At 34.1% G+C, this 17,681-nt stretch overlaps 1 protein-coding gene across 2 annotated transcripts; it reads right to left on the bottom strand.

Moving 5' to 3' along the window:
* Nucleotides 1-470: 470 nt before the first annotated feature.
* LOC145788596 (WD repeat-containing protein ATCSA-1-like) lies at nt 471-14,839 on the bottom strand. Of its 2 annotated transcripts, none has more exons than XM_082912281.1 (9): nt 14,422-14,839; nt 12,829-13,089; nt 12,551-12,710; nt 4,877-5,055; nt 4,473-4,722; nt 3,458-3,612; nt 3,260-3,349; nt 942-1,013; nt 471-860 (listed from the first exon to the last, which is right to left on the bottom strand). In XM_082912281.1, the coding sequence occupies exons 1-9, from the start codon at nt 14,569-14,571 to the stop codon at nt 801-803; spliced, it is 1,377 nt and encodes a 458-aa protein (XP_082768407.1). In that variant the 5' UTR covers nt 14,572-14,839; the 3' UTR covers nt 471-800. The 2 variants fall into 2 exon arrangements, with proteins under 2 accessions (XP_082768407.1, XP_082768408.1); XM_082912282.1 differs by having other exon boundaries at nt 4,877-5,040; nt 14,422-14,785.
* Between the last annotated feature and the right edge of the window lie 2,842 nt (nt 14,840-17,681).

The raw sequence follows: 17,681 nt of genomic DNA, 5'->3' as shown, positions 1-17,681 counted from the left end.
CGTTAGCTTATTAAATGAATGCTAACATCAATTGGGATTCATTCTGGTCAGGGCCGTGGCATTACCAATGAAAGATAGAAAATAATAAGTGATCCATATATTAATAAATAAATAAATTTTTAAAAAAGTGAATGCTATGAAGCCAGCCATAAACATGCAGGTGCAGTACAAATTGAGAGACAAATGACCTGCAACAGGTAAGAGGGATGGGGCATGTGTTCTTTCCCCATGTGCAACGAAACAGAATGCCATACCTGTTGTAAATATGCTCACCATTCAAAGCTTTAAGAGCCTGCGATGCAACCGAATTAATAATGACAAGAGAAATGAATTGAGGTTGAAAAATCATGGGCTAATAGAAAGATCAGATTTTGTTTTCCCAACAATTTTAGGACCCATATATAATGTGTACTGCAATATATATGTTGATGCCATCTAAAGCCGCGGATCCATTTCTCTTCCCTTCCAGATAAACATAACATTATGTTTTTATTATGTAATAGTTTCCTATTTTCTTGGTTAAATACAAATTCACAAATATAATCATTTGATTCTTTTTGTTTCTTTTGGTAACTGAACATAACCACTTAAAAAACAAAACAAAATCGCTTTTATGGAAGAGCTATAGCATACTACTCTGGTTAAACCTATTGTTTGCATCCCAAATCAAAAGCAACAACCCAAAAACAAAAACAAAAACAAAAAAACAACACTAGCAACTGATGATGAATAATCCTATGTACAAACATGGAAATTCATAGATGACCTGGAAATCTGAAACACAGTGGCAGCAATAAATGTCAATCACTCCAGTTATCCTGATCCAGAGCAGAAGCCTTCCCTCTCTTGATCCATTCATCCTGCATGGTCACCCAAACAAAATAAGAAAATATTCACTTGCATAAATCGAGGTATGTGTATCCATCAGAGAGAAGATGTACCAGTTCATCAGAAACAAATTTGGTTGGAGACCAAACTAGAATTTTCCTGTCGTTACCACCTGTGTATAATTCCTGCAACAAAGCAACAAAATTTCTTCAACCAGTTTGCATAATCAGTATCAGGTAGGGAAAAAAGAAAACAATCTTAGATATTCCTGACGAGATAAAAATTGGAGTGTGGTAGAGAATAGAAAGCCTTTTGGTCTTAAATCATATGCTGGTGAACAACTAGATGTGAGATTGTCTGAGTTCATGAGATCATATGCCAAAATAATGCAACATGCATTGGGGGTAAATATTCAACTACATATTTGGGAAATAATTTTGAATGCACATTCAGAGTTCTGAATTCCAAAAATTTGTCTGGTTCAAACCATTAGGGTGTTCAAGCACTCAAATTGATGAACAAGACCGAAGTGGAAGTCCACTTACTGATTAAGAGCATGCTTGGTGCAATTTCTTGTAGTTGGAAGTCCATTAAGGAGGGCTTACAAAAAGGAATTCCAACAAAAAAACTGATGTTCAGTAAATGTTTGATTTGAAAGTGCCTTGAAATCAAGAATTGCTTTCTCTATGTTAATGTATGTTTGGTGGCAACATTTACAAGTGCCAAGTTGCTTCCAACTGACAATATTATCCATTAACATTATTATTCATCTAGTTCATTTATCATATGTATATTTTAATATAGTGATAGGGAAGAAATTTGAGGCAAAAGTAACATAATATATTCTTAGATATACAATATTTAATCTTGTATAAGTAAAAGCACAATTGTTTTTACGAGATTGCTAGAGATATATAGGTTGCGTTTGGTAGAGTTATATTGTAAATATAATTTGAGAGTATGAGTTGTATTTTGAGTTTATATGTTGTGGAATTATGATTTGAGTGTAGAAAATTTGTTTGGTTATGATTTTTGAATAGAGTGTTGAATTGAATTTTGAAAGTTTGATTTGACATGTGAAGTAAGAAAATTTGTTTGGTTATGAGTTTTCAAAAGAGTTTTCAAAACTTAATTCAAATTGTTATAACTCATAACAAAACACACTAGTTTCACACTATAGAAAATTCTGATTAACACTCATAACCAAACTCTTTTTAAAATTCAATTAAAAAAAATTATTATTAACAGAAAATAACATTAATCAATTTTTTAATTAAAAATATTACAAAGGAAATATTTTTTTTTCAAAATAAATATTCAAAAAATTTAAATCTAAATATTTAAATAATTTAAATAATCTAAAAAATTTAATAAGTAAAAAATTAAAATAAATATTCAAAAAAATTTAAATCGTAAAACGTTAAATAATTTTAATATTCAAAAAATTTAAATAATTTAAAATGTTAATATTTTAAATTTAAAAGCAACTCTATACTCAAATCGTAACCAAACACATAAAACAAAACTCAATTAAAAAATTATTTTTAAAACTCATAACCAAACACATAACTTGAAACTCCAAATTACTTTCACAACTCTACACTCAAATCGTAACCAAATACATAACTACAAAATTAAAATATTTAAAAATATTTTTATAAAATAAAATTTGAATTTATTTTTATAAAATATTTTAAATTTTAAAAAATTAAAATCGTAATATTTTGAAATTAAAATATTTAAAAATATTCAAAAATTAAAAAATTAAAAAAATCGTAACATATTTAAATATTAAAATATTTAAAATCTTAACAAAATTAAAATATTTTAAAAATATTTAAATATTTAAAAAATTTAAAAAATTAAAATATTGATTTGAATTAAGTTTTGAAAAGAGTTTTGAATTATGTGTTTGGTTATGAGTTTTGAAAAGTAATGATTATGTTTTGAATTGAGTTTTGAGAAATAGGTGTAGAATTATGATTTAGAAGTTCCAAACAAACAACACACTCAAATTAATGGGTGAAACTATAATTCGAAACTCCTACCAAACGGAGCCAGAAAATTTCACACTATTTTACTCCCCCTCTCACTTTTTTCATTCTCTTTTTTTGTAAAAGGAATCAGATTCCCAGCTTTGGTTGTAAGAAGAGAACAAAGAGAAGATAAGTTTTGCATAATTCATTTAAGGGAATGAAGGCTTCACAATAAGTCACTTGAAAGGTATTTCAGAAGTAACATTGGGTTACTTCTTTGAAACGGGCTTTAGAGATCATGATGACTTTCGACGGAATGTCTTCTTATTATTTTCACCTAATGGCAATCTTTTTTTTCGAAAGGACTTCGAAAAGGCTCGCCAAACACCACCTAAGTTTCTAAAAATGTAGGCAAACCACACAAGATGTAGAGAGAGAGAGAGAGATGGAAGTACCTGGTCCTGCGAGCTATACCAGCAACAGTTCACATGTTCATAGTGACCACGAAATGACAGAACTGTCTTTCCTGACCACACATCAAATACCTAAGCAATTCAGAGCATAAGTTCACAGATTGTACTCATTCATGTGTAAGGTTGTACATATTTACAAGTATAGAAATGAACATCAGATGTATAGAAATGACTTCTTACTTTGACAGATGTCATACATGGAACAAAGACAAGGGCTGAATCTTGAGTTGTGGCTAACTGGATAGCCTTGCCTGTTTGTAGGCGAACAGTTTCAAAGTTCACCAGCGTGTTGCAGCCAGATTCAATGTCCCACAACCTTAACCTTGAATCAGAACCTGAAATTAGTAAGTCAAGAAGGAAAAGTGCTTAATCAAAATGTAATTTATTAGGGCTATTTAACAAGTTTGATGGAGTGACAAGCCCTACAATCAATGACTGTTAAATGTTCAGAAAATCTCCATATGATATAAGAACCCAGAAGACTGGTTCATTTTATTTCTGCAAAAAAGAAAGTGGCCACAACAAGCAGCTCTTACAATAATTACTCATATTTAAAATAAGTTTTTGAATAAGCTAATCAATATATACAAGAAACCATATCCAGTTAAAGCAACTAAACTGTGGCATAAGGTCCATGATTAAAAAAACATTATAAGGACAGTAGTACTGCTTTACTAAGTTAGAAAAAGACAAATGGATGGTAAATGAACTGACAAATTTGGTGATGCTCTATATGAATTTATCTTGATTGATATCTGTAGATTTCAACCCTATCTACAACAGGCATCAATCATCAATTCATTATCAATCACTTTTTTCATTCATAATGCTTTTACAAAAAAGCCAGTTAGTTTAGCCCATAGAGTCACCACAAACACTTTCTGCTCCTACTTGCCTACAGCTCTGACATAAAAATGAAGCAACAGAAACAAGAAAGTAAATCAAACTGTGAGGTAACAAAATGGTGCACGCTGAAATATCAGTCATGAGAACAATGTAAAGATCAAGGTCCCACAATTTTTTTTAATGACAGAGAAAGCAACTTTCTCTATTTTTGGATTCTCCATGGAAAAAGAAGCCAAGTGTTAACTGAATAGAGTTAACCTAAACTCCAACTTAAATATTTACTTTATACAAACAAATAAGTTTTTAACACAAAATAACCAAAATGTCATATTTTAACACAACACTCAACCTGCACTCAGAAGATACATGCCATCTTCAGTTACTTTTAATCCAATAACAGCTCCATAATGCGCAGTGGCATGATCCTGACTAGATAACATCCCTGGATGTAATCTCTGCCTTGCAGAACTTTTGACTTGACTGGGAATTTTACTGACAGCAGACTGCTTTGAACCATTCCCATGAGCCATTTTCCGCTGCGGTGCACGTGCTTTTACAGATGAGCTCTGGCCTGCTGACGAGGATTTTGAAGATGAAACCTAAGAAAGATATTAAGGACCTCATTGGTAAGAGTCTGAAATATTTCAACATCATAAGTTAACCGTATTTTATGGTTTCACTGTGGACATAATTTTTGTAAAATTTTATCAGGCATGTATGGCTTTTGCAGCAGAGAAAAGAACAGAAGTGAACCTTATTCATGGCAGCACGTTCTAGAAGTGGCGGGCGTCTTCCTAGCTGAGAGTGTGACTGATTTAAAACACGAAAACATCCGGCACGTCTGATGTCCCAAAAACGTATTGCACCATCGCATCCTCCAGTTATCAAAACCCACTCATTAGAAGTAGACCACTCTGCTGTCATTACACCATCTGCCATCAGAAAAATGATTCAATGTAATATAAGCACAGAATTGAATAGCACGAAAATAGAGATAGAATGAATGATTCATTACGTGGAGATTGAACACAGATACGTTTCCATAAGATTAAAAATCTTGGGGAGAGTATACCAGTATCTATACGAAGATTTTACAGCATTTACATAGCTAAAAAAATAATAATAATAAATAGTATCATCAGTGTAGATCCATGATGCCAGCCTAAAGCTATAGTAGGAAGACTTCATAGTTTTTAGACAAATCCTAGAAAAATCATGGGCAAATTATGTTGGTAGTCCCTACACTTTGCCCCTTGTGTCATTTTGGCCCCTATGTTTTCAATTTACTCGATTTTGACCTTCAATTTTAGAGTTTATGTCAATTTGGTCCAATAGATAACAGCTGTTACAGTTTTTAACAGAAAATAGTCATGTGCACAACATGTGACTAATTTTCAGGGGCAGAATGGACATTTCAATTCCTCTCCCCTTCCATCCCCATTATCCCTTTCTGCAACTAACTACAACCACCGTGCATCTCCTCCTCACCCAACAACAAACACCAAACACAATCAAACGAGACCACGAATCAACCGACCGCCACCACCACTAAACAACACCACCCACAATATACAACCATCAAAATCAAACTCAAAACCAAAATTATAAGAACAGGGGAAAAGGATGAAAAAAGATGGAGCAGCTCCTCATAATCTCTAGTGGCAGTGGCGACAGGCTCTGCTCAGCAATCATGTGCATTATTTCTGCCAAAAAACGACTGTTATCTATTGGACCAAATTGACGCAAACTCTAAAATTCAGGTCAAAATCAAGTAATTGAAACATAGGAACCAAAATGACACAAGGATCAGAGTGCATTACCAATGTTATTGCAAAAAAATCAATTTGAACAGAACGGGTCACAAAGAAAGGATGGGAAGGTGAAGGAATTTCCTCAGCCAAAAAAAAAAAAAGAATTAGAAAAATCACACACGTAAACTCATGTGGTTCCAACATGCCAAGAAGCCGAAGGCCAAGGTCCATGTATGATAGGGCCAACACCATTCGAAGGAGAATGGTCGGACCCACCTAAAACAATCATAGTGGGCTTACAAACATTCACTCATTTACACTATCCTCCCCAACTCACCCTAGTCTCCTGCATTTTGTCTTCCAGTGTAAGGTTCTTCACACCAAATCTCCACTGACATAATATGCATGCTTAAGTAGGGTCGGGTATAGTCATTGTTACTTGATGAGAACTTCTCACATATTGCTATCAATGTCTTCAAGGCCTCATAAAATTACACCACTAAATCCTCAATCCTATTGTCACAAGTTGAGCATACATTAAAAAAAGTAATAATTAATTTTTTTTTTTTTTTAAAAAAAGAAGTAAAAAAAGAAGAAGACACATCTGTCCTAAAAGGGTGAATAGGCCAAAGTCTTGAGTATATTACCAAATAAAATTTACCAAGTGTATTAAATCATTTTAATTAACCAATTCCAATAGATCAATCAAGCATATAATAATCATCCACACAATATCACAATAATAAATCAAGTAGATAAGCAACACAACCATATATGTCAAAAACCCTTTGGAACGACAATCCTCGAAAGATAAAAAAATCACAAGTCACCTTGCCTAATGAAAAAATTCATTAAACAAGAGTTCAAACACAAGACAAATAACACGATTTACAACCCTACCCTGAATGCATTTAGCCTTGACGTCTTCCCTTCAAGTTTCAAGATCAAACTATTGAAGTGCCTCTTTGACACCGTTACCATCCTTTTCTTGTTTAAATCTCCGTTGTTTGTGAGTTCAATCAGCATTATCCAATTAACAGGAATAACCAATGCATGTTGAATATGATCAAATGTCATTACGGCCATTACAACACCATTAAGAACATTACAAATACCATAAAAGCCCGTTACATTGAGAATTTGTCACATAGCTAAATTTGACATTCTGGGTAATGGTGAGGGATAAAACCATTTTGTAATAGTGTTGCATAATGGTAAAGCCGCCTTTTAAAACCTTGGTTTAAACCTTTTTTTATTCTCCAATTGTAGTTCCCATTCCCAATAGTTTCTTTTTGTTAAGCATTCTAACAACATAAAATTATAAACCTTCACTGTTCACAACCCTTGGAAAACCTGAAAACCTCATTTATTTTAACTAATTTTTGCATCCCTCTTATCTTATTGTTGCCACTTTCTATATTGTGAAACCCTACACTTTTGCTCACTTTTTAGCTACAAGAAGTAATTAAAATTAACATCTAAAATTTATTTTTTCCATTGTTATATATCAATATATATCAATTTTGGCTTCCAATCATGAAAGAAAGACTTCTTCCCCCTCTTTCCAACATTATTTTGGTATTTAAAACAACACACTTTTTTGTAGTGTTACTTGTTTATTTATTTTAATTTTGTTGGCAATGGAGTATGAGCCAAATCCACTTAATGACCAATTTGAGGCTACAGTCTTTGTGGAGCCTTTAACAATAAAGATATGAAAAAAGAATAAGGCCTCATTTGGCAAGTTAACATTTTAGCCAAAAAGTCAAAAAATTACTAAAAAAGCCAAAAAGCCTATAATATATACCAAAAAGTCAAAAATTCTATTTTCTCTCTACTTTTTGCACATATTTTCGTAAAAAGTCAAAAAGTCACCCCAAACATACTAGTTTTTTTTACCTCATATTTTAGCCAAAAAGCTAAAAAGTTACTAAAATCGCCTGTTCCCAAACGAGGCCTAAGTAGATATTAGTTTCCATTTTAAGGTGTGTCCTAGCAACACCTAAAGTTGGGGAAGAGAATATTGCCAAGGTCATGGCATCTAGGGGTGTTCACGAGTCAAATCAAATCAATTTTCCCGACCGCCAGTCACCTGAACCAACATCATCGGTTTGAATAACATATCACCCACACTCATCCGATCACGGCTTCAAAACCGATTGTCACGGGTGATGAAAAATCGGTTAGACTTCGGTCGGTATCGTTGCTTTCTATCTTCCTCAACTCAATAGAACATGATAAGGGTTATTGTGATAACCCTATCTTGTGTTAAGTTAATTAATCATGATTATACTGTGAATATGTGATTAATTTGAATTTGGGTGTTAATTGCATGATTATATGTGATTTTGGCCTTATATCTGTTCACCGTAGAAAGATCTGTTCAACTTACTGTTGTAAACTGAAAATTGAAGGCCTTATCGGCCACAGAAACCGAAATTAACTGTATTTTTGTGCTTAACATGATTTTTAGAGCCTACGGTGAAATTTGATTAAAAATTGATTCCAATCGATATAATTTAGATTAAATTGATTAATTTAAGCTCAATTCACTAGCCTTAATCAAAGTTGATTAGGCAAGTATATATATATAGGCCTTTTAACACCTAAGCTTCTCATTTTTGAGCTCAACAATCTGAAAAACACTCTAGAGAGAGAGAGGGTTGGTTCTAGAGAGAAAAGATGTACAAATTGTGGATTTTGGCTCAAAGCTTGGGAATTTGGAAGCTAAAGTCAAGAAATTAGCTAATTTTGGAAAGATTGGAGATGCTAGGTGAGTAATTGAACTCAAAACCATGAGTGTAAACCTATGGTTGAGTGAATTTAAGAATAATATGATAATTTGAAGTCCATATATTCATGCATGTATAGAATTTCCATGAAATTGCATGATTTAGCATAAGGCGTGTTAAATATGAAGAATTGAGCATCAAAGCTTACATGCATGCATAATTTTGTTGAAATTTATGATTTTGGGCATCATTTGTGTCATTTGAAGTAGAATTGGAGTCAATAATTAACATGCATGCATGATTCATGAAGATATGAAGTTGTATGAAGTTTGAATGCATGAGTATTGGAATTTGTGAGAGAATTTGGAATGGATTTGAAAGTGGACCATGATTTTGGACAATTGGTCTTAATTTATCCAAGTTCTTATGATATACAATGTTTTTCTATGATTTGGCATTGATTTGCAAACTTTGGAACCTTTGAAATATGTTTTTGAGCTTCAAACAGAATTCTGGAAAACCCAGAATTCGACTTATCCGCTCAAGCAAGAAAAGCCTCGCTCAAGCGTGAATTTGTAGCTCTCAGAAGTTTTGCAGAGATTGAACAATGACTCGAGCAGCCGAATCTGCGCTCGAGCATAGACTGCTTTGCATGACTCCTCGCTCGAGCGCCAATAGTCTCGCTCGAGCGTAAATTACAAGCAACCAGAACTTTTGCAAAGAAAGGGGTCCGCTCGAGCGACCAAAGCTACACTCGAGCGGAGAGCCCTGTTTCAGAAATTTTGAAAAGTTTATTTATGTTTTGTTTTCCGTTCTTTTTCACTTCTAAGCACTCTTAGGCATGCATTGAATGTTGTAAATGAGTTAAAGGGATAAGAAAGAGGCCTAAGAGAAATAAAACGATTTGAAGACAAATTGAATTGTTTGTGACCCAATATGTTATGTTATGTAATGTGTAGGGTCAAGCGCAAAGGCAAATCCTTTGGCGGAACACTGTGAGTAATATCTTAATAAAGATATGTTCAAGTACATTATTTTCCAAACGTTACTTCTGTATGAGCCTTATGGATTTGTATTTTGAATTGTGGATTAATCAGTCCTTTGCATAAGACTAATTGCAAACGAATATGATCATGATCACGGATATGTGACACACATAAATACGAATATGAAATGAATTGGGCCAAAGGCCGTTTGACATAAACAATAGGGCCAAAGGCCGTTTGACATGAATGATTGGGCCAAAGGCCATTTGACATGAATAGTTGGGCCAGAGACCGTTTGACATAAATGAATGGGCCAGAGACCGTTTGACATGAATGAATGGGCCAGAGGCCGTTTGACACGAATAAATTGGGCCCGAGGCCGTTTGATAAGAACGAATTGGGCCTGAGGCCGTTTGATACGTTTGGGCTTGAGGCCATTTGATATATTAGATAGAATCATGAATGGGCCTAAGGCTGTTTGATATGACTGCTACAAATTTCATTCATGTACCCCTTTATTTTGATATTATTCACTGGGCTATTGCTCACTCTCATTTATGTGTGTGCAGGTGAGCAAAGAGATGTCCAAACCCAGCCTCAGTAAAGGATATGAAAGAGAGTCGATTTTATGGAGTCAGCCCGAATGTCTCACGCATGAGACATTGTTTTTGTTATTTTGTTTACCACTTTTTGCTGTCTTAGTGATTATGGCAAATCACATATGTACATATACTTTTGTTTGGCTGACTAGCTGTTTGAAGTTCTTGGATGTATAAGATGTTAATTCCACATGTATGTGTAAGCTATTATGAAATGCTTTTGAGATAATTTTATTATGCCATGTAAGCACAGCTCGTTGGACAAAATTTTTAAGTTTGCTTCCGTTTTGGCCCCTTTAATATTTTTGAAATTGTTTGAGGCCGTAGATAATCTCATGATTATTGGCCGGTTATGACCTTAATTCTTAGGGGCGGGATCGGGTCATGACTGTTATACGCGAGGAAAATCAAAGAAAGAAAGAGAAGGGGATGACTATTTCGCAAGAGAAAGATCATAGATTCATAGAATAGAGGTTGAGGAAGGGAATCAAAGTTTCAAAAGAGGGTGATAAAATAGGGATGCGAGGATGAGGAGAAAAAATAAGAAATAAAGAAGATACCGCCATCTCGAATGTGATCTCAGCGCCGTCGCCACCATCTCATACAAAGAGCCCCATCATCACAATTTGATACTAAGGAGATATGGAGAATTACAAAGTAGGAAGGGAAATGAGAGAGAAGGTCTCTATAGACTGAAATAATAAGAGATAGAGAAAGAAGTTATTGATATGCGTGAGTGAGAGAGAAGATAGGACTCTTTGATTGAAGTACTATTAGAGAGAGGAAGGAGTTATTATGGTGGTGAGAAGACAAAAAGTTGGATAGTCTGTCGAAGCTAGAGAGATAAAGTTTGAAATAAGATTTCTAGAAGATTGGAGATAATATATTATAGTAAGTCAACAATAACAAGCCACGTATAAATTATATTATATTATTATATTTCGGTCAGTTGGTTTTTTATGATTTTTTTATTGGTGCACTCGCAAGCCGACCGCCACTTGAAATTATAAAACTTCGTTGATCTGCTGCCAACCATATGGTGCAGCGAAACCGTCTATGACAAGCAATATTCGGTCGGTTTGGTCAATTTTTTCGAGTGATTTGGTTCTATGAACAGCCCTAATGGCGTCGAACAAGTGGCCCATGCTTGCCAAACCAACCCAGAGGGGTTTTTTAGGCCATACTCTTGACTTAGGTTAGAATGAGATCATAAGAGTGCTATTAGAGAACAAAGTGTAGACCATGAGAGTCTAAGCATATTGGCATGAGCGGATATGAACACACTCAGATGAAGAGTTTACTTAAGCAAGGAAGGGAAGCCGAGTGCACCTAGGAGGCCTCTTGAAGATGCCTACAAATGCATTGGCTTGAGAGGGTAAGGCATCACATATGTTAAACCTGGCCAACACGAATATATCTAGTGGAGGAGTGACATGAGGCAACATCTCATTGTCCATATGTCACCTCATGAGACTAACACATGCGACCAAGGTACATGGAGATTGACATGACAATGATGTGGCATGGCCACATGGAAGTGGACCCAGGGACTAGAAGCTGTGCTATTAGAATCGAACGATTCACAATTCAAATCGTACGATTCGATTTGATTCAGTGGGTAATCAATACAAACAGGTTGCATGAATTGCAAATAACTATGAATCGTAGGTGAATCGTTGAACCGAATCGGTGAATCGTGATTTGATTCTATTCGATTCGCTAAAATCAATATTTGGCTTTCTTTTTTGATTTTTTTGTTGTTGAAAAAGGGTTCACACAACCTTTTCATCTAAGTGCTTGCATTTATAAAAAAAACTTTTCTAAGGCATCAAGTGAGATTTTTTATTAAGTTTCAAGATTTTGATTTCTTAACTTTGTAAAAAGTTTAAAACAATATTGTTGAGTTATTGTTACCTGGAAATTGAAAGTTTATCTTTGCTTGCTTTCTTTATTAAAAATGGTTGATAAGAAATAGTATATAAAAAGGAAAAAGTAAAGTGGTGAACATGGGAACTCGTGTTAACTTTTTACCTAGACACTTCAAAATCATTCAAAACAACATTTTCATTGATTTAAGTCAAAATATTTCATATTTATTAGATATATTTAATACCTAAATGTGTAGATATATTTTCCTATGTAATTTTAAAAAGTGATCGAATCTTTACGATTCGCGATTAGATTAGATTAGATTAGATTCGATTCAATTCAATTCGTGATTTGGTACAAGTCCATTTCGATTCACGGTTCGAATCCCAATTTGACAACTATGACTAGAAGCAATTCTAAAATAAAACTCATGACAATGAACCGTATATGTAAAAGAAAATTGATCAATCAGTATAACACATTAGCATACCACGATGACCAGACAATGTATGAGCAAATGCCCCTGAAGCAATATCACAGAGGCGCACTTGAACATCTTCAGTTCCAGCAGCAATTAGCATGTGGGATGTTGCCAATGACGACATAGCAGTCCTATAAACCTTTCCAGGCATTTTAAAATTCACTACAACCTGCAAAATAAAATAAAAAAAATTTAATTGACCAAAGAAAATATCATAACCATAATCAGCAAGAAATCATGATGTTATACAATGGAGCAGGATGAAAAAGATCTTGAAGGATAACTACCTGTGTAGTATTTGTATCCCAAACATTGATGTGATGGTCATATGAACCTGTGATGAACAAACCCGTGTCAATGGGATACCATATGGCTGAGGATATTGCATATTTATGTCCATGGTCATGTTGTTTGTCGATATTAATTATGGACTTATGCTTTGCAAGCAAACCACCTCCCTCATAATTGGTTGCACGTTGAACATCATAGATAGCAACTGATGCGTCAGATGCACCGGATAGCAAATATCGACCCTCTGTCAAATCAACCTGATATTGTGATCAAAACAAGTGGCTGGAAGAACTTCCTCAACAAAAAACTAATTTTATCACCACCCCCCAACCAGGGAAAAAAAAAAAGAAGTCCCAAATGCCTAGATATAAGAAACAAGGAGATAATAGGGTTTAGGGGCTAATTACGCTAATGGTCCCCAAATTAAATGTTTTGTTACACTTTAGTCCTCAATCTTTTAATTGTTCCACTTTGATCCCAAATTATGTGATTTGTTACACTTCAATCCCTAATTTCATCACAATTCAAAATTAACAACGAGATGTGGGGCACTTTTGAAATTTTACATGAAATCTCAATAAAATTAAAATGACCAAATACACACATGGTCTCAAAGCTTAGTTGCAAGAAAGAGGGGGGGGGGGGGGGGGGGAAGAGCCTATGAGAATGTGTATATATTTTATATATTAAATATATAAATATAGTTTAGCAATTATTTTTCCTTCTTAGTTATAATATGTGTTAAAATAAGCATAAATATTAGATATAGATGTCAACTATAGATTGCCTTTATTTAGTAGGAATAAATAGTATGTAAAAATAAATTACTAGAATAAGTTTGAAATGTTTTTCTTTTGTTTATGTGAGATTTGTATATTTAAGAGATTCTATCTCAGTTGGGAGCAAGTTTCTTCCTCGATGGGAGCGATTTTCTTACAAGTGAGCGCAAAATCGCGTTTCTAAATAAGAAATGTCACCCAAGTAGAAGGCTCCTGCTACTAAGCTCAAAAGTATGCATCTAGTAGGTTCCTAAAACATGCATTTCATTTCATTTTAGTCTCCAAATTATGCAATTTATTGCATTTTTATTCGCAATCTTTAAATTTTATTTATTTATTTATTGGAAAATTCTAAAAATTCCCCTACTCTCATTATTGATTTTGAACGGTGCTAATGTTAGGGACTGAAGTATAACAAATCGCATTTTTCTTTTTTGGATAACTGGGTGTCCGAACCAGCTTGCACGCATAATATATAGCACATTTTGAAGACCAAAGTGGAACAATTACAAGATTGGGGACTGACGTATAGTTCGAGGACCATTTGTGTAATTAACCATATGGTTTAGTATAGTGTGCCTGCTGCAACTGATCCAAAAATGACCGTAGTGCTTTGTTCAGTCTAATGTGACATCACTCATGGGTTAGGATATACATATTTCATATGTTTTAGGACCATCACATCCAATTCAATTTCTTAGGAGTCAACAATTATCAACCACTATAACAAAGTTAGAATCTTCCCAACATAAAAGTGTGTGTGTGTGTGTGTGTGTGTGTGTGAGAGAGAGAGAGAGAGAGAGAGAAAACCTGAAGAGAGTTGACGGAGCCTCGGTGAGGAGAGACGATATCTTTGTAGTTGGAGAGTTGGAGAGAGGAGAGTCGAGTGGATCTAATGCGATTGGTGAACAAATTAGGTCTGAGCTTGCCGAATTCTCTATCACCGATCTCCTTCCACATCGTCCTCGCATCTTTGTCCCACCCACCACCCCCAATCTTCAAACCCTTTTCCGCCAACAATTCAATTCAATTCAACTCGCTCTCTCTTTCTCTCTCTCTCTCTCGATATATATATTTCTGTATGTATGTGTGTTAACGCGATCAAAATGGATAGAGAGATAACCAGAAATGAGGAAATAAGCTATATAACAATCAACCGACAGAGGAAAGGAAATAGCCGACTATAAATTAAAGTGAAACGTGAAATGATTTATCACACAATTTTCCCCGGTCAATGAATAATGCTATATCATCTTGATATAATTTAAAATATTTTTAATATTTATAATATTATTAATGAGTGAGGTAAATAATAATAGAATAATGTTACATGCATTAATTAATGTACCAATTGATGATGTAACATAATTTAAGAGATTTTTGGTATTTGTAATGTGATTAATGAGTGGGATCAATAATAATGTCATAACTAATGTTAGTACACTAATTGGTACATGTAGTACTATGATAATAATGTCATAACTAGTATTAATATACTAGTTAGTACATTAATTGATACATGTAATACCTTCCCGTTTAAATATAAACAATTGACACTCTAATTGGGAAGAAATTTTAAAACGAGAGTTCTTTTTAATCAGAGTCTCAATTAGTTTTCTCTTGGTTAGATTTTAAAATGAGAGTTTTTTTTAATCAGAGTCTCAATTAGTTTTCTCTTGGTTAGATTTTTCTCGGTTAGAGTCCCAATTATGTACATTCGAACGAAATAAATTATATAAATGTAGCAATATTGTATATTAAAATAACTAATATTTTAAAATATTATGTGTTTTTTTTTTTCATAATTGTTATTGGGGGAATTATGTATCAATTGGACAATAAAAAGAAATTATAAGTGAGATTTGTATTTCACAACTTTTTACTTACACCTCCTCATAAAATTACTTACATTTTTTATATTTTTATAATTTTTTCTCTGCTCCACTATTAAGTAATTCCTCCATTTTATTTAGTACTACCAGACTAGATACTAGATAAATAGACAAGTGGCAGACGCAGCCTTAGGAATACAGATCTCACGCAAACCCCCTCCAACAGCCCTAACCGCGACCCAACCAATAGATATAAAAAAATAAAATAAAAGAGAACTAACCCAAATGTCACGATCCAAACCCGCCCATATAAGTTTAGCGTCGTAACCGGAGTAATCCTTAGATTACCAAGGGCCTCTGAACAGAATAATTTATAATTAGGGGTTGCGGAAGCAAATGCAGAAACATACATAGTCCATTGAGCTGTGGAGACATATATGGGACAGAAATTTTAAACCTTTATACACATATACATGACATCATATTGCAGTAGTCTCACGTCACATTCATTACAGATATAGCCAAAACGGGGCTTAGCCCAATATACAGATAAAAGAGAACTTGTTCATAGTTCAAAAAGAAAACGAAGTCTTTTATGTCTACAAAACAATACCACAAGACGTATGGAACCCCCTCTTCTGGAGGAGCAAAGGCTGCTTGACAAAAACTCTCCAGACGATTATTACTGAGCCTAGTCACGCACTTGATCACCTACATATATATATATATATGGTGAGCGAAGCCTAGTAAATAATAACAAAGTAAAGAGTTTAATTAATGATGTCCACCTTAGAGTTAGAAATCAGAGTTTATATCAGAAACATATTCAGATTCATATACTTATCCAGAAATTATAACAGCTATAGGTGGTACATCCATTAGCTATCATATCAACTTGGTCCTGAGACTCACATGTATAGTCGGTACCGACAACCATAAAGGTCCATATCTTGCGCGTAAGTAGCCTTGGTATTGTTATCCCCAAGCGAGGCCCACGTGAATATAGGCCTCGGTATTGTTACCAACGGGCAAGGGCCACGTGAGCATAAGCCACAGTATTGTAACCCTTGGGCGAGGGACACGTGCATATCAGTCACGGTATTGTTACCCCCGAGTGAGGGCCATGTGAACTATGAATTTCACAAATACATTTCAGAAAAATGGACATTCATTCATGATTCACAAATAGCATTTCAGATAGCAATTCAGAAAACAGATCTTATTACATTATACAGAAAAATAAATAAAGTTGAACATAGTTTTACTAATTTATTACTCATAGATGGCTCCAAAGCAAACAGACAGAGTAGACGGATCAGATAACTTGCAGTGCATGACCTACACAGATACAGAACGATAGAGAGAGAGAGAAAACCTGAAGAGAGTTGACGGAGCCTCGGTGAGGAGAGATGATATCTTTGTAGTTGGAGAGTTGGAGAGAGGAGAGTCGAGTGGATCTAATGCAATTGGTGAACAAATTAGGTCTGAGCTTGTCGAATTCTCTATCACCAATCTCCTTCCACATCGTCCTCGCATCTTTGTCCCACCCACCACCCCCAATCTTCAAACCCTTTTCCGTCAACAATTCAATTCAATTCAACTCGCTCTCTCTCTCTCTCTCTCTCTCTCTCTCCCTCTCCCTCTCTCGATATATATTTCTGTATGTATGTGTGTGACTGAGTTAACGCGATCAAAATAGATAGAGAGATAACCAGAAATGAGGAAATAAGCTATATAACAATCAACAGAGAGGAAAGGAAGTAGCCAACTAAATAAATTAAAGTGGAATGATTTATCACACAATTTTCCCCGTTTAAATGAATAATGTGATATGCATTAATTAGTGTATTAATTAATATATCAATTAATGATATGATACAATTTAAGAGATTTTTAGTATTTATGATGTTATTAATAAGTAGGGTTAATAATAATGCCATAACTAGTATTAATACACTGCTAGTATACTAATTGGTGTATGTAGTATCACTCCGTTTAAATATAAACAATTGATACTCTAATCGGGAAGAAATTTTAAAATGAGAGTTTCTTTTCAATCAGAGTCTCAATTAGTTTTTTCTTAGTTAGATTTTTCTCGGTTAGTGTCTCAATTATATACATTCAAACGAAATTAATTATGTAAATGTAGCGATATTGTCTATTAAAATAACTAATATTTTAATATATTATGTGTTTTTTTTTCATGATTTTTATTGAGGGAATTAGGTATCAATTGGA

Source organism: Camellia sinensis, unplaced genomic scaffold (genome assembly GCF_055761805.1).
Source record: "Camellia sinensis isolate YWXY unplaced genomic scaffold, ASM5576180v1 Unanchor3, whole genome shotgun sequence".
NCBI classification, from domain to species: Eukaryota; Viridiplantae; Streptophyta; class Magnoliopsida; order Ericales; family Theaceae; genus Camellia; species Camellia sinensis.
The sequence above is the reverse complement of the archived record's forward strand: the minus strand, read 5'-3'. Positions and strand labels throughout refer to the sequence as shown.